The 26,692-nt window shown below is 43.8% G+C and overlaps 1 protein-coding gene across 1 annotated transcript in view; it reads right to left on the bottom strand.

Moving 5' to 3' along the window:
* Window positions 1-326: 326 nt before the first annotated feature.
* Window positions 327-26,692, bottom strand: part of ARHGEF37 (Rho guanine nucleotide exchange factor 37) — a 138,060-nt gene continuing 111,694 nt past the window's right edge. Inside the window, exons 9-15 of the mRNA XM_069764153.1 lie at window positions 22,129-22,233; window positions 21,679-21,789; window positions 19,259-19,588; window positions 12,770-12,898; window positions 10,852-11,047; window positions 6,162-6,361; window positions 327-1,491 (exon numbers count right to left, since the gene is read on the bottom strand). Of these exons, the coding sequence (XP_069620254.1) occupies window positions 1,264-1,491; window positions 6,162-6,361; window positions 10,852-11,047; window positions 12,770-12,898; window positions 19,259-19,588; window positions 21,679-21,789; window positions 22,129-22,233 (1,299 nt within the window). The 3' untranslated portion in view covers window positions 327-1,263. The remainder of the gene's footprint in view (window positions 1,492-6,161; window positions 6,362-10,851; window positions 11,048-12,769; window positions 12,899-19,258; window positions 19,589-21,678; window positions 21,790-22,128; window positions 22,234-26,692) is intronic.

Raw genomic sequence — 26,692 nt, 5'->3', positions numbered from 1 at the left:
TGTGACCATTGTGGGTTTTTCTGTCATTAAACGAGGGGTACCAACAATTTTTACCACGTGTGTGTGATTCCCTATCACTATGTGTTTGGCGTGTAGGAGGACACCGGAGAACCCAGAGGAAACCCATGCAGAATATAGATGTTGTCCTTGGTGGGATTTGAGCCCAGGACCCCAGCGCTGCAAAACAACAGTGCTAACCACTGAGCCACCATGCTGCCCAGCTAATAAACTGCACCCTGTGCGTATGGTGTCCGGTCTCGGGCTTCTTCATAATTACAAAGAGACAATATAATATCAGAAACAAATGAAAAAGGTCCATTCAGACACAGTGTAAAGAAGTATTTATTAAATCGCCAGCCAATAACGGGGTTGTCAGGGTTTGAAAAATATTAGGCGCTAGGCACATCTGGATCATTGCTCAATCTGAGAAGATCAACTTGCTTATTTTGTAGTCATACCTCCTTTTCTGATAAAATGTTGTAAATGTACAATTGAGGTTATTAAAATTCAAATTACAAAGCCATACAGGTTTGTCAGCTTAGGAAGAGGAGTGTAACTTATAAAGTCCATCTATTCACAGCACATGCTTAAAGGGAATCTGTCACCAGGTTTGCGCTACCCCATCTGTGAGTAGCTTAACGTAAGGGCAGAGACCCTGATTCCAACATGTCTCATTTACTGAGCTACATGCTGTCATTTTGACAAAATCACTGTTTATCTGCGCCAGGCCTAGCAGTTCCCTGAATGCTGAGCTCTGTATAACCCCGCCCACACTATTGTTTGGTAGCTGTCTGCGAATATTGTAGGTGGACGGAAAGCTGCCAATCAGTGATGGGGTGGGGTTACACAGAGCTTATTTATATGCCTGACTACCTGGCAGTAGGTATACTAGTTCTCTAGTGATAATCTCCTGCTGATAAGACTGTGATTTTAGTGAAACTACACTAAGCAGCCGAATAAGTGACACATCACGGGAATCAGGGTGTCTACATTATGCTGCTCTCAGATTAGTGACAAAAACCTAGTGACAGATTCCTTTTAAAATTATTTGCAAATGTTAACATTATATGGAGTGTCCTATTTCATGATGCAGAGGATTATACAGCAGAACACACAGTATTATGTTTGGTTACATGATAGTTTCTGCTTATGTCACATTAAACCAGCGGCATCCGTATATAGGTTATTTTTTTATTAATCAGAGATCCAATGATTTCTATGCGTGCACCACAGTAAATCTGCGGAGATGATCGTTGGAGTAGCTTAGCTGCTCTGTGTGTAATTTCCTATTGATGTCCTCCGGAATAGTTCTTGCACAGGTATTCTCACCAGGTAGCTGGACGGTACGTAGCCCTTTTGTCCTTTCACTTCTACCAAGCTCCACTCTGGACTTCCATTCTTATCATGTGGCTCCAGTACAGTCACTGGCTCCCCCTCGGTAATACTGACCTCATACTGGCTGCGAGCCGTAAATGAGTAGCCGGCAACAATCTGAGGAGCATGAAATAACAATTAATATTTGGCGATATTGGATATTGTGGAGAACTGAGAAAACCATACTTGTGTTACTACATGTAGATGTGGTTGGAAAATAATGTATTACTATCAATTATCTTACCTTGTAATTGGGTTTAGTCATTTAATAAAAAAACAAACACTTTTTGACTACTTTTAAATGTCATCAAAGTATATTTTTATAGTGTTTTTCATATAAGATTTTTCAGTAATTATTATTTTTTTTTTTAGCATATAAACAATGGATTCTCACCTCCTGACACCATTCCAGTGACATTTCCAGAGCGTGACATGACGTCTCACGTGCCAGCTACAACCAATGAGCAGCTGCTGTTTAGCGGCAGCCATTACTATCTCGTCGGAGCGGAATTGCACCGATACAGGAAGGGAGCATCCATTGTTTTTTTTAATTTTAATAGTGGTCCTGAATTGATTCAGCTGGGGATGTGCAGTAGTGGACAACCCATGTAAGAACTGATATCTCTTCCTTAGAATAGGCTATTAGTATGAGATCAGTGGGGATCGGATACCCGGGACCCCTAAAGTCAGATGACATCTACTCCAGATGCAGCAGGATAGCAGCAAAGTCAGGGCGAAACACATAGTGCTGACTGTTTCATACTAGAGAATTTAAACCAGGGCCACAATTTTACCCCACCAGTCCTGCCAAAGGAGATAATAAACTTTAAAAAATTGTAGTTGATTTTTTTTTTTTTTTTAAAGTCATTTTTACAATTGTTTGTGAGCGTCCAGTGGTAAACTTCAGCATTTATACTCCAAAATAGGTCTTGTGGTGCCAGGACTATGTGCTGCCGAGAGCGAACATCTTTTGGGCAATCTAAAAGATTATTAAACCCTACTAACGAGTGTATTTCTCGCTTGTCGGATGATCGGCCGCCTGTATGGTTATCATGATACGAGCATTCCTTGGATCACTCGTTCACAATAATCATGCAGTTTTAGATTATGGTGGTACCAAGAAGATTATCTGACATTCAAATATGAAAACACTCATGACAATGGGAAGATAGCACGAATGTGCTTTGTGTGCATGACTCAGCTAATCGCCCCTTCTATGTACAGTACATCACACGTGGTACAGTAAAAACAGGAATATAGGTCATGAATAGCCTTAATGACAAAATCGGTTTCCAAATTTGTGAAGTAGCAACTATATACAAGGAAGCAAGTATTTATTGAAAAAACAAGGCACAAAACAGGCTGAGCAACAAAATGACCTCAAATACATCATTTCTTAAGTACTTAACACTCCTTAGGACTGTCTCCAGTCATCAGCAAAAACCTTTTACCTATTGTACAAAAAAGAACCAGGGCATACACCGATCATCACAAGTACAAGGGCATACACCGATCACCACAAGTAGAAGGGAGTACACCGATCACAACAAGTACAAGGGCATACACCGATCGCCACAAGTACAAGGGCATACACCGATCACCACAAGTAGAAGGGAGTACACCGATCACTATAAGTACAAGGGCATACACCGATCACCACAAGTACAAGGGCATACACCGATCACCACAAGTACAATGGCAGACACCGATCACCACAAGTACAAGGGCATACACCGATCACCACAAGTACAAGGGCATACACCGATCACCACAAGTACAATAGCAGACACCGATCACCATAAGTACAAGGGAGTACACCGATCACCACAAGTACAAGGGAGTACACCGATCACCACAAGTACAAGGGAGTACACCGATCACCACAAGTACAAGGGAGTACACCACACCGATCACCACAAGTACAATGGCAGACACCGATCACCACAAGTACAAGGGCAGACACCGATCACCACAAGTACAAGGGCAGACACCGATCACCACAAGTACAAAAGGCAGACACCAATCACCACAAGTACAATGGCAGACACCGATCACCACAAGTACAATGGCAGACCACGATCACCACAAGTACAAGGGAGTACACCGATCACCACAAGTACAAGGGCAGACACCGATCACCACAAGTACAAGGGCAGACACCGATCACCGCCAGTACAAGGGCAGACACCGATCACTGCCAGTACAAGGGCAGACACCAATCTGTCATGATCCCAATGGCAGGGGATCACAAAAGGACAAGCACAAAAAACAAAACAAGCTCTAGGGTGATGGAAACTGAGCTGACCACGATCCTGAACCTCAACACACAACTAGCTGTAGCCGGGGAACGTGCCTACGATGATTCTAGACGTCTCGCGCCAGCCGAAGAACTAACTTTCCCTATTAGAAGAAACACAGACCTCTCTTGCCTCCAGAGAAACACCCCACAGAAATAGCAGCCCCCCACATGTAATAACGGTGAAATGAGAGGAAAGCACATATGTAGTTATGAAAACAGATTCAGCAAAATGAGGCCCGCTAAAGCTAGATAGCAGAGGATACAAAAGTGAACTGCGCGGTCAGCGAAAAACCCTACAAAAAACCATCCTGAAATTACTTGAACTCATGTTCCAACTCATGGAACATGAGGAGTAATATCAGCCCACTAGAGCAACCAGCAAAAAGGAATCACATATCTGCAAGCTGGACTAAGCCAAAAATTAAGCAAAACGTGGAACAGGAAAATCAAAAACTTAGCTTGTCCTGAAGAATACAGAAGCGGGAAGCAGAGGTAACAAGACACACTGATTACATTGATAGCCGGCGAGGAAATGACAAGAAAGCCAGGGTAAATAGGAAACTCCCATATCCTGATAGAACAGGTGGACACCAGAGACCGCAGAGAACACAAGTCACCCAGTACCATCTGTAACCACCAGAGGGAGCCCAAAAACAGAATCCACAACACCAATCACCACAAGTACAAGGGCAGACACCGATCACCACAAGTACAAGGGCAGACACCGATCACCGCAAGTACAAGGGCAGACACCAATGTTAAAACGTTATTTTATTGGCGACCACTAAAAATAAGAGTAAAAAAAAGACATTCAGAATGGAAGATAGGAAGCGGGTCTACGTGTTTCGAGCAACCACTCTTAGTCTTAATAGTTGCCAATAAAATAATGTTCTAACATAACTAAATTCCTGCAAATGCTAAATTTACCTCTTTGCTGCAATAAGAGAAGAATATACCTCCCAACTTTTACAGATAGGGAGAGGGATATGTATTGTAGCATTTACACAGTAATTGTCCCCATATTGAAGTCCCTTTGAATTTTTAACCATTCCAATACCCCTTTCAAGCCTTATTAGAGTATGGTGCCCTCAAAATGCCCTTACACACACAGGGGTGATAACTCAAAGTGAATTTCCCCCACAGTATCCCACACACATACAGTATGATGACACGACACTACCCTCAACAAATTAGATGCCCTCACAATGTCTTACAGTGCCTCCCATAAATTATAATGCTGTAACAGTGCCCCCAACATTATCTGATATCCCTAGTGACCCCCAACAAAGTATAATGCTCCCAATTGCCACTCAACACAATATTATGCCCCCAACACAGTATGATTCCTTTAAAGTGCCCCTACACAAAATATGATGATCCCATAGTTCCTAACTCACAGTACAATGGCCCCCACTGCCCAACACATAATTTAATGGCACTACACAGTATAATGGCCCATACAGTCTCCTCACGCAGAATGAGGTCTTGCACAGTCCATCCACACAGTATGATGCCCACCACAGTATGATGGCCTTCACACTCCCCCACATACAAACAATATGATGTCCCCACAGTCTCTCCCCACACATTAGGATAGCCCAATATGATACATTATGACTCTCTGGCCTCCACTGGATTCAACTATACCTGTATGTTTGTATATATTATTTATACATATATCATAAATACACATACATACAGACACTGTTGAAATTGAGACATCGGGCAGGGGTCTTGCAGCACTTCCAATCACTTAATATTAAGTGATTATATTATTAATTATCTTGTTACAATCAGTTGACATACATTAGGCATCAAAAGAAGAGTTAGTTCTTGAAGCTGATTTATTGGATGCAATAAAAAGGCTGAGCAGAAACCAACTACTGATCGACTACATGTTTGTATATTGGTGGTCTTTTTATACCCAGTTTAGATAGTCAGACATCAATTCTGATGAGCATATAATGATTGGTAATAGCTTGTTCTGTGTGCATGAATATCATTGCTCCTTTACATGTCCTGGACCCACTAAATGGAGCGGTTTCCTCCAAGTCTGTAATTAATTGCCTATTGGAGTAGATAGATTCATAATATAAAGGGCCTGGAATAGTGTATGGCTGACTGGGAATCTGAGACTGCCGGTGCTTGTCTTGTATAGCACACACAGACAATACAGCCAAGGTAGCAGATTTAGATATGGATTTGCATTGGCCCACGTGCAGTGCACATTACATCCACTGGGTGGCCACATATAAACATATGTAGCAAATACATCTTATGTGAATTGTAAAATCAAGGGGTTTTTGTTTGTTCTGGTTCAGGCTGGAAACCTGGCAACACATATTTTAGAATATGTTGCAACAAAAAGGAAAATTAAAGAAAGGTACACCTGTACACCTAGCTTCAGACATAATGGATGTTACCAAAGGTAAGGGTTAACATGGAATATATCCTCCCGACATATCTGACATTAGTAGACTCAGCTCACCTGGAAGGCAGTACTGATATCCGGGACTGGTAAGGACGTTGGATATGGGCACACGGGCGCTCCAATGGAGTGTCTCCTTGTTTCCGACGCCTTCACTGTCAGTAGGGAACTTTGCGTACATCTTGGACTTTGGGAACGTGCAGGACTGTGTGCTTCTTGGTAAGGCTGGAGTTTGCTGCACAGAACGTAACCCCTTGATCCTGTTGTAAAAAAAAAAAAAAAAAAAATGAAATTGCCCTAATAAAAGTCTGAGCGGATATTTGTGCTAAATAGATATTATCGGCATTAATAACTGCATAAATACTCTGTACGTAGCCAGTTTTCTCATGTACAGCACCATGGAATTAATTGTGCTATATAAATAAATAATAATAATAATAATAATAAACAGCAACAGAAAAACAATAAAACATAGTACAGAACTAAACATGTGCCTGTGGCCATTTTCCTGTGCAAAATTTTGAGGCAAAATCAAGCACAGCTTAAAATGCTTTACTATGGCACTTGCAGGGGACGACACGTCATTGGTATAGGGTCCAAGAGGTAGGGGGGGTCAATTTCCACCCCCAAAGCAGCAATGAGCTTGTGTCATGACAGAACTATTGGACTGCAAAGACCCCATAGTCTGTTCTTACACAGGGGCCCTTTTCTGTGTGTGTCAGCCAGTGAGTACTTGGTACAGCGACCTCCATACTTTTTAGGCTGAGATTGGTACTGCAGCCTAGCCATGGTCAGTCCTATTACATTCTATATACAATGGAGTTAACCAGCTGCACTGGCGCTCGGCTAGAAAGGCAGCTCTGATCATTGAGAACTAGTAGCACACTAGGGGTGTACTTACTTCTTACAGAAGATTCTAGCTAGGGTACAGTATGCGCGGTACGGCAGCCATACCGATTTGTGCAGTAATAAAAAGTCTGCGTGCCTCTGTAATTCTCCCATAATATTTTGGAATAAATTGACAATTTTTTCTATTTTCCTTGTTAAAGGCGTTTGTCTCTACATAGTCAGTGCTGGTTAGTCAGTATCAGACCGACACGCCCCCATCTGGCAACACCCAGTTGCCAATTTTTCTTTTTTCCTCTTCTAGGAGGAATAACTGGGGAACGGCACAATGTAGGACCCGAAGATAAGATGCTTCAGAATTGTTATGTCATGAAGAGGCCTGTCAGTAAGGATGACACGTACGCTTCTCTTGATGGTAATCTTAGACATTGTGATGGTGAACAAAAGGCGGCTCTATGCCTATATACCGATTCATACCAACCGCAATATAAAGCAGAGATTTTTATTTTTAGAAGTGCTGATATTTCATAATTCACCTATCCGAGATGACAAATCAAGAGCTTGTGGATTGTCTTCCTGGACCATGAAAAATGACAGTAGAAATGTCAGTGGGGCATGATGACACCCTTGTCACACGTAGTACTTGTGCTGACCTTTATTGAAACCATTGGCTTATAAATCAAAGCCTAGAGCCAGATCTGCTTGACCTTCTCTCGTGTGAGCGCTTTGTGTCATCTGACAGGTATCTATCCGAGTTCGGGGTCTATTAACGGCAGTATAAAAATATACTTGAAAAGAGCGGTCAGATGAGGATTAATGGTGGGACGCTCCTTTCCTCTCCATTGTGAAAGTTCACATTAGATAGCATTTATTTTAACCACATCAAGACTGAATGCTTAGGGCCAAGACACCAATTCAGCTTTAGGAATGACACATCCTAAAAGTAGCTTTGTTCTTCATCAAATGTGATGCCTCCTTTTTGTTTTATACACAGAAAAGTGAAGCATTTTCCAATTAGGGGTTGTTCGTGTTTAATACAGAAACAATAGGAGTCATTTGTGAAAATCAGATCCAGAAATAGTGTGTGTGAAATGACCAGAGCTAGTAGATAGACTCATGGGAAGGAAGAGGACTTTACATCTGGTGCCAGCTATTGGATGTAGCAATCCGAAGAGTCAATAATCGGTCTTTTCACAAGCCTTGCCATATGACTTAGGATAAGAAGCCAAACCGGAAACTCCATTTGCAGACACGTGTTTCGGGGTTTTGCCCCTCCTCAGTGCAAAGCCTAAGATCTTCAGAGACACACATCCTGCACTATGTGCAGGTGTCTAATACATTGTGCAGAGTATGCCATAGAGTGGTCCATAATGGACCTGAGCCCTGCTGCAGTCCTTAGGCCGGTGGAGTCCCTGATGTGGCAGACAATTTTAAACATGTAACATATAGATGTATTAAATTACTAAAAACAAATTATAATCTAGAAACCTCAATTATGTATACGTTCGCGATAGGAACCTCCTTCATAAATTCCTGCATTATTTTTTCTAGCAAAGGGACAAATATCATGACATGACAAACAATATTTTAGTCCGTGGGGCCTATCAAGTGCTGTTTGTGACTGTTAGGCTGGGTTCACATTTCGTTTTGGCAGTCCGTTAGACGGACTACGTTACACCGCGGCATAACGCGGTGTAACGTAGTCTGTTGACGCCACCATTAAGTTCTATGTCGGACGCATTGCTAGCACACGCCCATAATGGCGTCATTGAGTGACGGACCCTGGAACGCGGGCTGCAGCGTTTCCGGGTCAGTCACTGCTAGCGCAGATAGAGCTAGCAGATGCTCCATCTGCGCTAGCGATGTGACAAGTCGGCACTTGCGTTAGATTAATAATAGGAAGTGACCACACATCCCCCATGGATGATAGGTGTGAGTAGTTGTTCATCAGTGTTTTGCCTCCATCTTTTATCACTGGGGCCTGCGCCATCCTACAGTATACTGGTACTTTGACCAAGTATTGTTAAGTATGCCTTCATTTATTCTGTAAAGTTTTTTTTAAAAAAAACTAAGTACATCCTCTTTGCATTCTAAAAGGTTCTGTTAATCAAATGCCCTTGATTAATTGCTCATCAGCAAGTGTGACCACCTCTATAAAAGCATAAGTTTTGGCAGTTTGCTTTTTGTGAGTATTTAAAATGTGTCAGCACAATGCTAAGAAAAGACATCAGCAATGTTTTTAAGACAGGCAACTGTTGCTGTCAATCAGTCTGGGAAGAGTTATAAGGCCATTTCCAAACTCTTTTGAGTCCAACATTTGAAGTAAAAATGAATATTTGCAAGTCAAAAACATTCAAGACAGTTGACAATCTTCCCAGGAGTGGACGTTGTAGTTAATTTATCTCAAGGGCAAATTGTGCAATAGTCCGAAAAATTGCAAAAAAAAACAAGAGTTGCAGCTCATACTCCAAAGGTCTCAGTTATAAAGTTAAATGTTCAAGACATTAAATGTCACGCTGTGACTGTACGAAATTAGGGAAAGGGGCCCTGCACCATCCATAGATTTGAGGCCTTAACTATCCCTGCTTCTAAAGATGCCTCTAAAGGTGAGGAGGGTTGGACCACCAGCCTTACTGTTCTCCTGGTAGGCCTGGGACAGATATGTTGGTGTATAAACATGTAAGTCAAACTGGTAAGGCTGGTTTCACATTTGCGTTTTTTTGGGTGCGTTTTTGCGGTAAAAAACGCAAAAAAAGCATGGTGAAAAAACGCATGTAAACGCGTGCAAACGCTGCGTTTTTTTGACGCATGCATTTTTGCATGTGGTGAAAAAAACGCGGCGTTTTGACGCGTTTACATGCGTTTGCGTTTTTTAAACGCATGCTGAGAAATGTGTGACAGCTGCCAATCATCAAAATAAAGTAAAAAACCCACTATAAACAGAAATAGTTAGGGTTAGGGTTAGGGGTAGGGATCATAACCCTAACCCTAAAGGGATCCTAACCCTAACCCTACCGCTAACCCTAACCCTAAAGGGATCCTAACCCTAACCCTACCCCTACCCCTAACCCTACCTCTAACCCTAAGGGATCCTAACCCTAACCCTACCCCTAACCCTAAAGGGATAGGGGTAGGGGTAGGGTTAGGGTTAGGGGTAGGGTTAGGATCCCTTAGGGTTAGGGGTAGGGTTATGGTTAGGATCCCTTAGGGTTAGGGTTAGGGGTAGGGTTAGGGTTAGGATCCCTTAGGGTTAGGGGTAGGGTTAGGGTTAGGATCCCTTTATCACCTTTATGTTGGGGGGTGGCATATCAGTGTGTTTTCTGGTTTTTTAATATAAAAACGCATGCGTTTTTAACGCAAAAAAACGCATGCACAAAAAAACGCATGTGTCCCCATTGACTCCAATGTATTTTTTGACCCCAAAAAACCACATGAAAACGCATGCGTTTTTTTTGGTCCAAAAAACGCCTCTCAAAAATACTACAAGTTGCATTTCTGAAAATGAACGCATGCAGTAAAAAAACGCATGCGTTGCAAAACGCGACCAAACGTGTACAAACAAAAACGCATGCGTTTTCAATGGTAAATATAGGGAAAAAAACGCATGCGTTTTTTTGAAAAAAAACGCTGCAGACAAAAACGCAAGTGTGAAACCACCCTTACAAAAACCAACTTACATACAAAAACACTCACCAAAGGTAGAGAGGAATATAGGAAAGGATAGTACAAACCAAATAGGAATTGGATAACGGAGAAAGCATACATCCAGTTCTATTGTTCCTGGACTTCTTGGTGACTGTGTCATTTGCAGTAGGAGGACATACATTATTTGTAGAATTATTAGACTGTATATGATGACTCAAACAACTTCAGATACACTCTAAAGTCTTTATTTGAACTGTACCTCCAGTGTCAACCAGCCATCTGTTTTTATTTCCGCTGACGTCTGCAAATTGGATGACAGCCACCACATCACCACGACTGAGAGTGAGTTCCATTTCACGGGTGCTTTTCACAGCGCTCATCACCTGGAAAAGCTTATTAGGACTATAACTTTTCAATAGTTGCTGAATTTGACGTTCAATGACTGGAATGTGCTCCTAACACAGGGGAAGAAGAAATGGTGCAACTTAGAATAGTTACTATTTTTTATTCTTATTAAAGTTAGCATAATAAAAAGACATTAAAGTAATAATCAGACATGAAAATAGTTAGTAGGATAATTAATCCCAGAACACATCAGGTATTAAGGATTTTAATCCTCTTGGAAGAGGATTTTTTGTTCTCTAACAAGATGGCGCCTGGGCAATAGCATCTATTGGATCACCTCTACATACACCGATAGCTGCTACTGCGCAGGCGCAGTGGGCGCCATTTTCAAATGGATTTTTTATAAACTCAATCACATTACTTATAAACACAGTACACATGAGATTATGCTGCAGCGCAGGTGTCATGGCTGGCGCTGCATGCAGAAGGGTTTTTTTTTTTTCAGTATGTACATATAATATTCATTATGTAAACTAGGGAGCAGGTCAGTGAGGGATCAGTGACCTGTCAGAAGCCATACACATGAATACCTAAGCAGAGACCCACATGAAGACCCCCCCCCCACAGGCGCCCCCCAAGCATGGGCATATCATTAACTCAAAACTGAAAAAAAAATTAAACAACAACTACAAGACAGATTTCATCACCCCAGGTATCATTTTAATCAGTATAACGGCGCCGACCTGACACTGTGTGTAGGTAACTGTGCACAATCCTGCTGACAGGTTCCCTTTAAGGACAGCATTTTGGCCTCCCTCTTACCAAACTGTCCCCGCTCCAATCTGTCCTGAATGCTGCAGCCAGGATCATATTCCTCACCAACCGTTACATCGATGCCTCTACCTTGTGCCAGTCATTACACTGGTTACCCATCCACTCAAGAATCCAGTACAATACTACTACTACCCTCATCCACAAAGCTCTCCATGGCTCAGCACCACCCTACATCTCCTCTCTGGTATCAGTCTACCACCCTACCCGTGCCCTCTGCTCCGCTAATGACCTCAGGTTAGCATCCTCAATAATCAGAACCTCCCACTCCCGTCTGCAAGACTTTACACGTGCTGCACCGATTCTTTGGAATGCACTGCCTAGGTTAATACGATTAATCCCCAATCCCCACAGTTATAAGCGTGCCCTAAAAACTAATTTGTTCAGATTGGCCTACCGCCTCAATGCATTAACCTAACTATCCCTGTGTGGCCCATTCAAAAAAAAAAAACTTAAACCATAATCAGGTTCCTCACATCATGTTCTCATACACTTTATATAGTTAATAGCCCTCTGTTTCTGTACTGTTACATACTTAGGCAGTTAACTGGTTCATGCAGCTTTACATGAACACCCGAGCCTTACACTATGGCTGGTCCGAATAACTAAAGCAATTTTTACCATCCACCTCTCGTGTCTCCCTTTTTCCTATAGTTTGTAAGCTTGCGAGCAGGGCCCTCATTCCTCTTGGTATCTATTTTGAACTGTGATTTCTGTTATGCTGTAATGTCTACTGTCTGTACAAGTCCCCTCTATAATTTGTAAAGCGCTGTGGAATATGTTGGCGCTATATAAATAAAATTATTATTATTATTATTTTATGGGGCTATGAATGATATAGACTGACCCCAATGTACATATTAGAAAATCAGATACAACAAATAAAAACTAAAGTTGCAAGTGCGGCCATTTTCAAACATATAAAAACAGTAAAATGTCGCACAAGACACTGATAATAGTAATTCGAACCTTAAATCAGAACATTTCCATGTTGAAGTTACCTGTGATATTGGGACTTGCAATGGCTCATGAAAGCCTTTTGTGAATTCACTGATCTGTGAAATTGAATGGTGGATACAGTCTTCAACCCATTTCCTAAACTGTGGTTCAGGAGCTGTACTGCACTGCATCTGTAGAGGAATAATATAATGCATTCACTGAAATTGGTGAAAATAATATACATGCCGATTATAAAAATAGAATATATTCTTATCGATCATACTTGTTTCGTGAAATCTCATCTAAGAGGCTAAAACATCAACATCAAATGAACCCCTCTGATAATCAATATAATTGGCACAAATATGCAGTGTTAAATTGTTAAATATAAGAATTTTTGTAACTTACTAGTGGAATTTCCAGTTTAGATCAGGTCTATTAGGTTTAACTGTTTGTTGGTTGTGCGTGGTTAAACTTTGTTTGCTACCAATATAAAGTTAACATTTCTGAGTTGTTATGCACATAAATCTTATCGTATATCTCACCTGTGATACCCAGAAGAGATTTAAATAATACTTTTAAATTCCTTTTTTTGTGAACACTTGAAGAACAGTAGGTCTTAGAAAGTTGAAACCTGGAGGGAATAAAACCTTCAAGAGCTTATGATTTACTGATGTTGCAAATTTGGGACTGATTGATCTTTCTGTTTAGCCGTAAATTAATATTTGAGTCTGTATTCCGATTTTTGTGGGGGTTAACATCTACTTGTTGAGGGAGGCAGAATAATACCATGCTACCTACTAACCAGTGTTGCAGAGAGCGGCGCTGTACAGAAATGTACAGGGTGATGTGGGCTGTACCATCAATGGAAGGGTCAATGAATGACGCCTGTGCTCAAATTAATATTTTAAAAATAGGCTTTTTTTTAACAAAACTAATCTTGACACTCAAAACCCCCAAACAAATGACCTTTTATAATCGGTATGGTATTTATTTATTACTAGATGGTGGCCTGATTCTAATGCATCGAGTATTCTAGAATATGTATGAATGAATGAATGAATGTATGTATATATGTCGTGCTGGGACTGGGGGTTAAATTCCACACCAATATCCCTGAATGGTCACGCCAGGCTGGCTGATCAGCGAAGCATGGTTCAAATCTGGCGCCAATTCATGGCCGGACTGCGCCTGTCGCTGATTGGTAGCTCACGGCCGGCCGCGACCAATGACCGAAGCGGTATTTAAATACCACGCCAATATTGCTGATTGGTCGCACCCGGCCGGGTGCGACCAATCAGCGAAGCGTGGTTTAAATCCCGCGTCAATTCGCGGCTGGACTGCGTCTGTCGCTGATTGGTCGCAGGATGTCGGGAGTTCGGGATGCAGGATGTAGCACAGCCACACAGTATGTAGCACAGCCACACAGTATGTAGCACAGCCACATAACTGCTGTTCTCATTCGTTCGTTCTCTACAGCTCTCTCTTTCTCTTTTGTTCCAGATGTTACTAGTTTCTCGTCCACCAGTATGTTTTGGCTAGGACGCACCCGTATGACGGGAAGGCTTGGAGGTATTCCGGGACCCTAGAGATGCCCCTCTCCCAATGTTGCCCCCTATGTCTTCTTAGGAAATTTAAGGTAGACAGCCAACCTATAATTAACTGTGCTGCGGAGTTCAAAGTAAGGCCTGAAGTCAGTTACTCCCGCGGTGTTCCGGCCACCGGCTACACGCCTCAGTAAGATGTTGCCTCGGTCTCACGGCACGACTCTTACTGGCTCTCCTTTTTGCTTGATCTTGTTTACACTGTTCCACAATATCCTTCCTTTCTTGTCTCTTTCTTAGGATACAGCCGCGGGGTGTGCAGGCGCGGTTCCGTAACGTTCTGCTCTGTTCGCTAGGCACCTGCCAGGTTCCCACGCCTGACAGGGAACCCCCTGTGTCTTCTCCCTGCAACACCCCCTGCCACGGGATGTTGCCTGAATCCAACCCAGTCAGCTTCTGACTAACTTCCTCCCCAGCCCCTAGTTTTACCAGTGTGAGGAGTGGCCCAATAAATAAAGCCTTTTTCTCCCCCTAGTGGCCGGAGTGTGAAGTGTAATGTGTTCTGGTGATACATGGTCAGGAAAATTCCTTCAGTGCCATCAGATGTACCATCACTCCCCTTAGTGGCAGAGTGTCATACTGCAACGACCAGATCTCTGGGGCGCTGCATACTCACCCTCTGGCATCCACCGATGCGCGCGAGTGGTGAGGCTGCCGGCAGCTTCCGTTCCTAGTGATGCATTGCGAAATTACCCTGATGACTTAGCGGTCTCGCGAGACCGCTAAGTCATTTGGGTAATTTCACAATGCATCTCTGGGAACGGAAGCTGGCGGCAGCCTCGCCGCTCGTGCGCATCGGTGGACGACGGAGGGTGAGAATAGCACCATTTTTTATTATTATTTTTAACATTCGATCTTTTTACTATTGATGCTGCATAGGCAGCATCAATAGTAAAAAGTTGGTCACACAGGGTTAATAGCGGCGTTAACAGACTGCGTTACACCGCGTTATGGGATTTCTGTGACAGACACACAAACAGAAGTATGTGCCCCTTAGATGATTATATATATACTAGCTATTGAACCCGTTCTACGCCCGGGTGGCGAGCATTTATATTGGTATATTGTCTCCATCCTGGTATGTGCTGCTCCATCCTGCGTCCCCATCCTGTCATGCGCTGCTCCATCCTGCGTCCCCATCCTGTCATGCGCTGCTCCATCCTGCGTCCCCATCCTGTCATGCGCTGCTCCATCCTGCGTCCCCATCCTGTCATGTGCTGCTCCATCCTGCGTTCCCCTTCCTGTCATGCGCTGCTCCCATCCTGCGTCCCCATCCTGTCATGCGCTGCTCCCATCCTGCGTCCCCATCCTGTGATGCACTGCTCCCATCCTGTGATGCACTGCTCCCATCCTGCGTCCCCATCCTGTCATGTGCTGCTCCATCCTGCGTCCCTATCCTGTCATGCGCTGCTCCATCATGCGTCCCCATCCTTATGTGCTGCTCCATCCTGCGTCCCCATCCTTATGTGCTGCTCCATCCTGCGTCCCCATCCTTATGTGCTGCTCCATCCTGCGTCCCCATCCTTATGTGCTGCTGCATCCTGCGTCCCCATCCTTATGTGCTGCTCCCATCCTGCGTCCCCATCCTTATGTTCATGCTGCATCCTGCGTCCCCATCCTTATGTGCTGCTGCATCCTGCGTCCCCATCCTTATGTTCATGCTGCATCCTGCGTCCCCATCCTTATGTTCATGCTGCATCCTGCATCCCCATCCTTATGTTCATGCTGCATCCTGCGTCCCCATCCTTATGTGCTGCTCCATCCTGCGTCCCCATCCTTATGTGCTGCTCCCATCCTGCGTCCCCATCCTTATGTGCTGCTCCATCCTGCGTCCCCATCCTGTTATGTGCTGCTCCATCCTGCGTCCCCATCCTTATGTGCTGCTCCCATCCTGCGTCCCCATCCTTATGTGCTGCTCCATCCTGCGTCCCCATCCATGTTATGTGCTGCTCCATCCTGCGTCCCCATCCTTATGTGCTGCTCCATCCTGCGTCCCCATCCTTATGTGCTGCTGCATCCTGCGTCCCCATCCTTATGTGCTGCTCCATCCTGCGTCCCCATCCTTATGTGCTGCTCCATCCTGCGTCCCCATCCTTATGTGCTGCTCCATCCTGCGTCCCCATCCTTATGTGCTGCTCCATCCTGCGTCCCCATCCTTATGTGCTGCTCCATCCTGCGTCCCCATCCTTATGTGCTGCTCCATCCTGCGTCCCCATACTGTTATGTGCTGCTCCATCCTGCGTCCCCATCCTTATGTGCTGCTCCATCCTGCGTCCCCATCCTTATGTGCTGCTCCATCCTGCGTCCCCATCCTTATGTGCTGCTCCATCCTGCGTCCCCATACTGTTATGTGCTGCTCCATCCTGCGTCCCCATCCTTATGTGCTGCTCCATCCTGCGTCCCCATCCTTATGTGCTGCTCCATCCTGCGTCCCCATCCTTATGTGCTGCTCCATCCTGCGTCCCCATCCTTATGTGCTGCTCCATCCTGCGTCCCCATCCTTATGTGCTGCTCCATCCTGCGTCCCCATCCTTATGTGCTGCTCCATCCTGCGTCCCCATCCTTATGTGCTGCTGCATCCTGCGTCCCCATCCTTATGTGCTGCTCCATCCTGCGTCCCCATCCTTATGTGCTGCTCCATCCTGCGTCCCCATCCTTATGTGCTGCTGCATCCTGCGTCCCCATCCTTATGTGCTGCTCCATCCTGCGTCCCCATCCTTATGTGCTGCTGCATCCTGCGTCCCCATCCTTATGTGCTGCTCCATCCTGCGTCCCCATCCTTATGTGCTGCTCCATCCTGCGTCCCCATCCTGTTATGTGCTGCTCCATCCTGCGTCCCCATCCTTATGTGCTGCTCCCATCCTGCGTCCCCATCCTTATGTGCTGCTCCATCCTGCGTCCCCATCCTTATGTTCATGCTGCATCCTGCGTCCCCATCCTTATGTTCATGCTGCATCCTGCGTCCCCATCCTTATGTTCATGCTGCATCCTGCGTCCCCATCCTTATGTGCTGCTCCATCCTGCGTCCCCATCCTTATGTGCTGCTCCATCCTGCGTCCCCATCCTTATGTGCTGCTGCATCCTGCGTCCCCATCCTTATGTGCTGCTCCCATCCTGCATCCCCATCCTTATGTTCATACTGCATCCTGCGTCCCCATCCTTATGTGCTGCTGCATCCTGCGTCCCCATCCTTATGTGCTGCTCCCATCCTGCGTCCCCATCCTTATGTTCATGCTGCATCCTGCGTCCCCATCCTTATGTGCTGCTGCATCCTGCGTCCCCATCCTTATGTTCATGCTGCATCCTGCGTCCCCATCCTTATGTTCATGCTGCATCCTGCGTCCCCATCCTTATGTGCTGCTCCATCCTGCGTCCCCATCCTTATGTGCTGCTCCATCCTGCGTCCCCATCCTTATGTGCTGCTGCATCCTGCGTCCCCATCCTTATGTGCTGCTCCATCCTGCGTCCCCATCCTTATGTGCTGCTCCATCCTGCGTCCCTATACTGTTATGTGCTGCTCCATCCTGCGTCCCCATCCTTATGTGCTGCTGCATCCTGCGTCCCCATCCTTACGTGCTGCTCCATCCTGCGTCCCCATCCTTATGTGCTGCTCCATCCTGCGTCCCCATCCTTATGTGCTGCTCCATCCTGCGTCCCCATCCTTATGTGCTGCTCCATCCTGCGTCCCCATCCTTATGTGCTGCTGCATCCTGCGTCCCCATCCTTATGTGCTGCTCCATCCTGCGTCCCCATCCTTATGTGCTGCTCCATCCTGCGTCCCCATCCTGTCATGTGCTGCTCCACCCTGCGTCCCCATACTGCCTCTGACCCGCTGGGCGCCGAGTGCTGGGGGGCCTCAGCAGGCGGGGACACCGGCGCGCTGTGGGGGTCAGGTGCCGGTATCGACGCCAGCTCAGGCCCCCCCAGCACTTACTATACTCACCTGTCCGGCGTTCCATCGCTGAGCGCCGCCATCTTCCCGGTCTCCTGGCTGTGACTGTTCAGTCAGAGGGCGGCGCCGGCGCGCATTAAGCGCATCATCGCGCCCTCTGAACTGAAGGTCACAGGCCGAAGACCGGGAAGATGGCGCCGCTCAGCGATGGAACGGGGACAGGTCAATATAGGCCGATACTCACCCTCCTGGCGGTCCCTGCTTCTGCGGTGGAGATCGTGGTGTGCGTTCAGTGTGAACGCACACCGCGATCTCCCGGGAGCGTCGCTCTGAGGCCCAGACTGCGCCGGCGCTTGCGCAGTCTATAGAGGCTTCGGACAGAGTGACGCTCCCAGCGTTATATTATATATATATATATATATATATATATATATATATATATATATATAGACTAGTATTTTTCAGCCTCCCTTCCTTCTTTCCCCTACTCTACTTCCCTCTCTTTTGTCCCTCCTTTATTACCACTTATCCTTCCTCCATCACGCTTTTTCATTATTTTACCTTTCCTTTCTTTAATGGTCCATTTCTGCCTGCTTCCATTCTCACTTCCTCTTTTATTTAATCCTTCTGACCTTCCTCTGTCCCTATCAATCCCTCTACCACCTTTTCCTTCTTTCATTCCTTTCTCTCAGCTTTTCTTTCCTCTCTATTTCATTCCCATCCTACTCCTGCATTCGCCCTCATCCATACTTGTTTCTTACTTCTTTCTTTATCGTTTTCAATTTCCTAAATTAAGCCGTTTTCCACTGAGACAATAGAACTATACATGGTACCCAGTGAAATAAATGGAGTGGAATTCTGTATATGCAATAAACAGAAAAGCCAGCCCTTCAGAATTAGAGATGGCCATTGTGGTGGCTCTCATTGGAATGCCTACCCTACCCATCTCATTGGACTTTTGAATACACTATTGCTCAGACTGTATATTCTGCATAAAAGCAATGAATCTATGAGCAACATACTGTATATTTTGCTTATATTTATTTTTTTATTACCTGAGAAGAATGTTCTTCTGCTGCAAAAGATCCTTGAACAGCCAAATCTTTCTGCACAGCAATGAAACTGAGGAAAATACTATGAAGCAACTGATAGGACAGCTGGATGCAGCTGGGCAGCTCAGACAACAGCATGGAATGAATGGTCTTGTATGTGTTCACTATGTCCTCCTCTTCCCATGTCATCTTTCCAGTTTCACTGTGCCTCTCCTCCAAATTCTCATAGTCTAAAAGTTTATCCATTCTCTTCCGGATCAGATTCTTTGGTCCCCTTAAATATTCTGAAAGGTTACTCAGAGGCTGCAGAACCATTATTTGCAGTCTACTTTTCTGTAAGAAGCAGGTGATATCAGAATTTAGAGAACAAATTGAATAGAAAAATAAATCAAATCATGTTCTCATACAACAATTTACATATACAATCATCAGTAAGTGAAGCTACTAAAAATATTACAATTATCAAAGCAAGTTCTATAATGCTGAAGAATTGTCATACACTAGCAAATTAGAAAAATAGAAAGATTTCTAGGATTTGAAGAAAGTGCTGATGCCAGACTCCTCTGGCAGAGGCTTATAATATCCAGTGAGTGCCAAAGGATCGGCTGTTGTGGAGGACATTGCTGGAGTTGGTGGGGCTATTCTAGTGAGAGCCGTTGCTGGATTCCTATCAATCTGGTAGGAAACAGGAAACAATGACTGCCGTGCTGAGCTCGGAGAGTCGAGATGGGATGGACCACTTTGGAGATGCCCAGGAGGAGCTACATTGTAAGGCTAGTTTCCACTGAGTTAGAAGGGTTGACAGGTTCATTCTGTTGCATGGCTCTTTCCAATGGCTAGGAATCCAAAAGGAGGGAAGTCCTGACCTAGTGGTGTGGATATTATCTGACAACGGACAAGGTAAAGATTCCCAACTCACATCAGGACTACAAGATCCCAGATACTTTCAGTTGCATCACATCTAATGTAGTGTACTTCATTATATGTACCAAATGTCCAACTGGGGGTCTGTATGTAGGTGTGACAGGACAAAAACTTAGAACAAGGATAAATTGTCATTGCCACAGAATAAAAAAAAAATAGATCTACCTAAGGTCAAACATTTTTATAACTCTGATCACAGCATCATAAACATGAAATTGCTGGTATTGAAACCTAACTTCACATCCCAAAGAAAGAAAAGAGTCTGGGAGAGAGGAGTACAAACTTATGATGACCTTTGACACATTCAGAGCAGGAATGAATTTGTCGCAAGTATTAATGTCTTTTTCATCCATTAAGGAATGAACTGCTCAGACCTTTTGAGGGCATCACAACCATGGATCAGACCTTAAATTAGGAAAATATACATCTTTCACACCACACTCCTTATCTGTGACCTGCTCCAATATTTACGGCCACAACCGTTTCTCCCTGTCCCATATTGATAGTTCTGATTCACGTCACTGGTCTTATTTACTCCTTTATTCCTGTGTCTTGTTGTGTATAAATATTTGACCCTCCAGACTTTGTGTTATGCTAAGCCTGATGAAGAGATCCTGAGTAGTCCCGAAAGTTTGTTATTTTTTAGCATCTTTTCACTTCGTCATTAAGAGGTATCAACGACTGAGGACTCTCAAATTTTAACATTTTTCTACACAAGATTAAAATCTGTGAGATGCAGTTGTGCTTACGGTAGGTAATGCAGTCTCTCGAGTGAGACTTTTGTTGAGTGAAGAGCAGATAGGAACAGGAGAAAGAAATATTGATTTTGTTCAGATAAACATTGCAGGGTTTGGGCTAAAATGCTTGTTTCTCCTCCTGGACTGATCTTTCATTTTTAAAACTCTCAGTAAAATCGATGCAAAGTGTTCAGTGATTTTTACATTAACGAGATAGGAGGTGACAGTTGGTTTTATAACATTCTATATATAAGAAAGGGGAGAGGATGAAGGATGAGCTCAGTTTCCTCTCCTCTTCACTCCTGTCTACATAGAATATTATCAGTACCAACTGTCATCTCTTATCTCAGTAATGTAATAATCTGTCTTCACTGAATACAAATTTTACCTGTGAATTGATAGTTTCGAGAATGAATGATCTGTATGGAAGAAAGAAGAAATAAGCAGATCTCTCTGATAAGATATATTACAAAGTTTCTGAACTTCACGAGTACTGTTGATTTATGATATAAAAAGAAAACAATGGTTACTCTTAAACTCAGCCGCGTAGGGAGAAGGGGAATAGTTGTGAGCTGATCACGTTGAGAATGTGTGTCGGTCCATTGCAGTGAAAGATATAAGGAGCCTGTGCTGAGAATTACCTTCCATTTAATTTTTCTTTAACACTAGAAGTCCCAGAAATTTCGAGCTCCAAAGGTTCCAAAAGGTAAAAATGTTAAATGACCCTTCTCTGGGACTGATCCTGAGATCTAGGGTACTTACATAAGTTGGGTAAATGCTGTTGCAGAGTTCTAGGGTATAGCTGTTCATTGGGTGGACTGATCCTTGCAGGAACTCCACAGGATATGTCTCTGGCTGGATATGAAAATATGCCTTCAAACAGGAAGAAGATGTAGGAAAGTAGTGAATCATGGGAAGTATAATCATATTAACTGTCAGATAAAAAACGAAAATATAACAAGGTCGGTAAATACGAGATGAGCAAATGTACATATATGTGTCCATAGCAGAGTATTTTTCTGCGTCAGCCCAGTCATGTGGTCGAATAAATTGATTTCTGTCTGTATGATCCACCCTTCTAATATCAAATACAGAATTCAATAAGTGAAAAGATTGAAAAATAGTACAAAGTATATACCACAGAAGGAAAGAGTCAGACGGCTGTATAACTCGGACGAGGATAGCAACTTAATGCATGTAATCATCACTCACCTCCACATTCTTCACATGTAATACGAGGTTTTCTTCCAATCGGCTAACAGCAGCAGCCAGGGTATGAAATCTTTCAGCCAGTCTGTCAAACTCCTTGTCTTTTCTCTACCATAACAAAATATAACTTCAATAGGCAGCCGTGGATAGAAACACATATGTTTTCTAGATGGCACAAGTGTGTTAAACCAAACTGGGTGATCTGGGTGTAGAGGATCACTGCGTATTGTGAATCGCAGATCTTCCATTTAACCTGTGTACTTGGATCCTGTATTAAATTAATTTGGTTTCCCTTGGTGCTGAAGAGGTTAACAACCCATTCTATGCTGGTCAAAAACATGCAGCTCCTTTTCAGCTTCTGAACTGGTTGATAACTTCCTTTAAAACCTGGCCAGACCCTTTGTGTCCTGCCAGTGAAAGCCCTGCTTCCTTGCTCTTAGGAGACGCTATGCTGCATAAGAGTTTGGTGCTGCTATTGGAGATTTGTTTTCCTGTGCTGTGCGCTTAAGCTAAGTGTTTTGGAGAGAAGTTGTAGAGGTGTTCTGTTGTACGTGTGTGTTTAACTCCTGGTCCTTGTTCCCATTTATTTTATTCCTCCCTGTCCCTATCCTCCTTCCTATTATTGGTTAGTGCGTATCCCTCTTTTGTCTTGTGGCTTGTTTACATTACATTTTTGTCCCAGGCTCCATAGGATGGGGAATGGGACAGACTGGAGGAGATTAAAAGGAGCATAGTGAGGCTGAATACAATCATAGAATGGTAGAGTTGGAAGGGACCCTCCTGGGTCATCTGGTCCAACCCCCTGCTCAAAGCAGGATTCACTAAATCATCTTAGACAGAGGTCTGTCCAGCCTCTGTTTGAAGACTTCCATGGAAGGAGAACTCACCACCTCTCGTGGCAGCCTGTTCCACTCATTGATCACCCTAACTGTAAAAAAGTATTTTCTAATATCTAATCTGTGTCTCCTCCCATTCAGTATCATCCTATTGTTTAAAGTCTTTCCTTGTGCAAATGAGAATAGAGATGATCCTTCTACAATGTGACAGACCTTGAGATATTTGTAGACAGCTATTAAGTCTCCTCTCCGTCTTCTTTTCTGCAAGCTAAACATTCCCAAATCCTGTAACCGTTCTTCATGGGACATGGTTTGCAGACCGGTCACCATTCTGGTCACTTTTCTCTGAACTTGCTCCAATTTGTGGATGTCTTTTAAAATGTGGTGCTCAAAACTGGACACAGTATTCCAGATGAGGTCTGACCAAAGAGGAGTAGAGGGGCAATAACAACTTCGGGTGATCTAGTCTGTATATATCTGTTAATACAACCCAGAATTGCATTTGCCTTTTTGCTGCTGCATCTCACTGTTGACTCATGTTCAGTTTATGATCTATTAGTATACCCAAGTCTTTTTCACATGTGCTGTTGCTTAGCCCTATTCCTCCCATTCTGTATATGCTTTTTTCATTTTTATTGCCCAGATGTAGTACTTTGCATTTTTCCTTGTTAAAGGCCATTCTGTTGGTTGCTGCCCACTGCTCCAGTTTATTTATATCTTTTTGAATCCTCTCTCTCTCTTCTCTAGTATTAGCTATCCCTCCTAGCTTTGTGTCATCAGCAAATTTAATCAGTATACCCTAAATTGCTCCATCTAAATCATTGATAAAGATGTTGAAGAATACAGGGTCCATGACATAACCCTGTGGTACCCCACTTGAGACATTCTTCCAACTGGATGTACAGCCATTTATGACCACTCTTTGGGTCCAATCACTAAGCCAGTTATGAATCCACCTAACAGTTGCCTTGTCCATTCTATACTTAGTAATTTTTTCTATAAGGATGGTGTGAGATACTTTGTTAAATGCTTTGCTGAAGTCAAGATATACTATATCTACAGCATACTCGGGCCTCTCTACCAAAAGTGCCTTTGCCCAACAGCAATTTTAAGATCTTTCCACAGGTGTTTAATGGGATATAGATCCGGACTCATTGCTGGACACTTCAGCAATTTGATTCCATCCATTTCTGGGTGCTTCTTGAAGTATTTTTGGGGTTAGTGTCCTGCTGGAAGATACAGGACCTAGGATGCAAATCCAGCTTTCTGACACTGGATACTGCATTGTGCCCCAAAATCCTTTGGTAATCTTCAGATTTCATGATGCCTTGTATACAGTCAAGGCATCCAGTGGCAGAGGAAGTGAAACAAGACAAAAAGATCTTTAAACCTTCATCATATTTGATTGTAGATATTGTGTTCTTTTCTGTATCTGTGATCTTGACTGTATGCTACTGTTAATACATCCCATAATTGTATTTGCCTTTTTTGCTGCTGCATCACACTGTTGACTCATCTTTAGTCTGTGATCTATTAGAATACCCAAGTCTTTTTCACATGTGCTGTTGCTTAGCCCTATTCCTCCCATTCTGTATATGCTTTTTCATTTTTATTGCTCAGATGTAGTACTTTGCATTTTTCCCTGTTAAAAACCACTCTGCCAGTTGCTGCCCACTGCTCCAGTTTATTTATATTTTTTGAATCCTCTCTCTCTTCCCTAGTACTATCTATCCCCCCTATACCTCCTCCTTTGTGCAAAGAGGAACAGGAGGAGCAGGGCCAGAACCCTGCAAAAAGACCTCCAGTGGGCCACTAACATCCATGTGTCTGCTCAAACTGTCAAAAACAGATTCCATGAGGGTGGTATAAGGGCCTAATGTTCACAAGTGGGTGTTGTGCTTACAGCCCAACACCGTGCAGAACGATTGGCATTTGCCAGAGAACACCAAGATTGGCAGATTTGACACTGGTGCCCTGTGCTTTTCATGGATGAGAGCAGGTTCACACTGAGCACATGTGAGAGTCTGGAGACGCCGTGGAGAACATTCTGCTGCCTGCAAAATTCTCCAGCTTGACCTTCAGTGCGTCAATGGTGTAGAGAGCCATTTTTTTTGGAGGGCTGCACAGCCCTCCATGTGCTAGCCAGAGGTACACTGACTGCCAATATGTACCGGGATAAGATCCTCAGACCCACTATGAGACTATATGCAGGTGCAGTGGGCCCTGGGTTCCTTCTGATGCATGACAATGCTAGGCCTCATGTGGCTGAAGTGTGTCGGCAGTTCTTGCATTATGAAGGCATCGATGCTATGGACTGGCCTGTCCGTTCCCCAGACCAATCAAACACATCTTGAACATCATGTCTTGATCCATTCACCAATGCCACATTGCACCACAGACAGTCCAGGAGTTGACTGATGCTTAATCCAAGTCATTGAGGAGATCCCTCAGGAGAACATCTGCCACCTTATCAAGACCATGCCCAGGCATTGCTGGGAGGTCATGGAGGCATGTAGAGGCCACACAGACTACTGAGCAACATTTCCGTGTCTTGAGGTATATCCACTGAAGTTGAATCAGCTTGCAATTTGATTTTAAACTTTGATTTTTAGTATCATTGCAAACCCAGACCTCCATGGGATATTAATTTTAATTTAAATTGATCTGAGCACAGGAAAAATGTCCTAGATTTTGACAAGACGGAGTCTCAAAGAGCATTTTTTAACTTATAACATAAAAGGTTGGTCACTGAATCACTTCATCTTGTTCTTCAGAAATGCTACAGGGACCTTTATTGTGTGTTTTGGATCACTGTCATGTTTGTAAATTGCACGACTACCATAGACACGGTGTGATGGTAGCATCTTCTCTTTCAATATCGAGCAGAAAATCTGAATTCATGACACCATCAATGAAACGTAGCTCCCTGACACCATGAGCACTCTTGCAGTCCCACATACGGACCCTGCCACCACTATATTTCAATCTAGCCACCATGCATTTAGAAAAAATGCCTGTCTACCAAGGGCAGAGTGATGGTAGAATCTTCTTTTTCAATATAGAGGAGTACATCTGAGTTCAGGATACGATTAATGAAATGTAGCTCCCCGACACCAAAAGCACTTATGCAGCCTCACATAAGGATATTGTCACCACCATATTTCCCTGTAGGCACAATGCTGTTTTCTGAATTAATTTTTCTATGCATGGTGCCAACAGTGGCATAGGCTGCATGACTGCACCTGGTGTCAGGGAGCTACATTTCTTTGATGGTATCATGAATTTAGAGTGTTCTGTGTTTCTCTATTCCAGTCTCAGCCTGTACTCCTTCCCCTTTGTCTCCCACTTCTCAGATGGCTCTTTCTCCTGTTTTAAATGTACTGATACTTGGCTACCTGCAGTGTGGAAAGCAGACAGGGTGGACTGGGCTGAGGGCAAATCAGTTTGCTATTTGCCTGATAGGTCAAAAAAGATCCTGAAGACTTGCTACAAGGTAGCATTAACATGTGAAATTTCAGTTTGTCTTTAACCTGTCTGCCTCAATAAAGAGTAGCTATCATTTTAACTTTTATTTCATAAATCAATAGCACACATGAAAGTGTCATCTCCCATCTCAGTGATGGGAAAGTTTGTCTTCACTGAATACAGTTTTACCTCAGAATTGAGAATTTTGATCATGATCAATCTTGTCAAAGAAAGAAGCAAATGTTTCTGATAAGATATATTCCAAA

This window comes from Ranitomeya imitator, chromosome 4 (genome assembly GCF_032444005.1).
Source record: "Ranitomeya imitator isolate aRanImi1 chromosome 4, aRanImi1.pri, whole genome shotgun sequence".
Taxonomy (NCBI): Eukaryota; Metazoa; Chordata; class Amphibia; order Anura; family Dendrobatidae; genus Ranitomeya; species Ranitomeya imitator.
The sequence above is the reverse complement of the archived record's forward strand: the minus strand, read 5'-3'. Positions and strand labels throughout refer to the sequence as shown.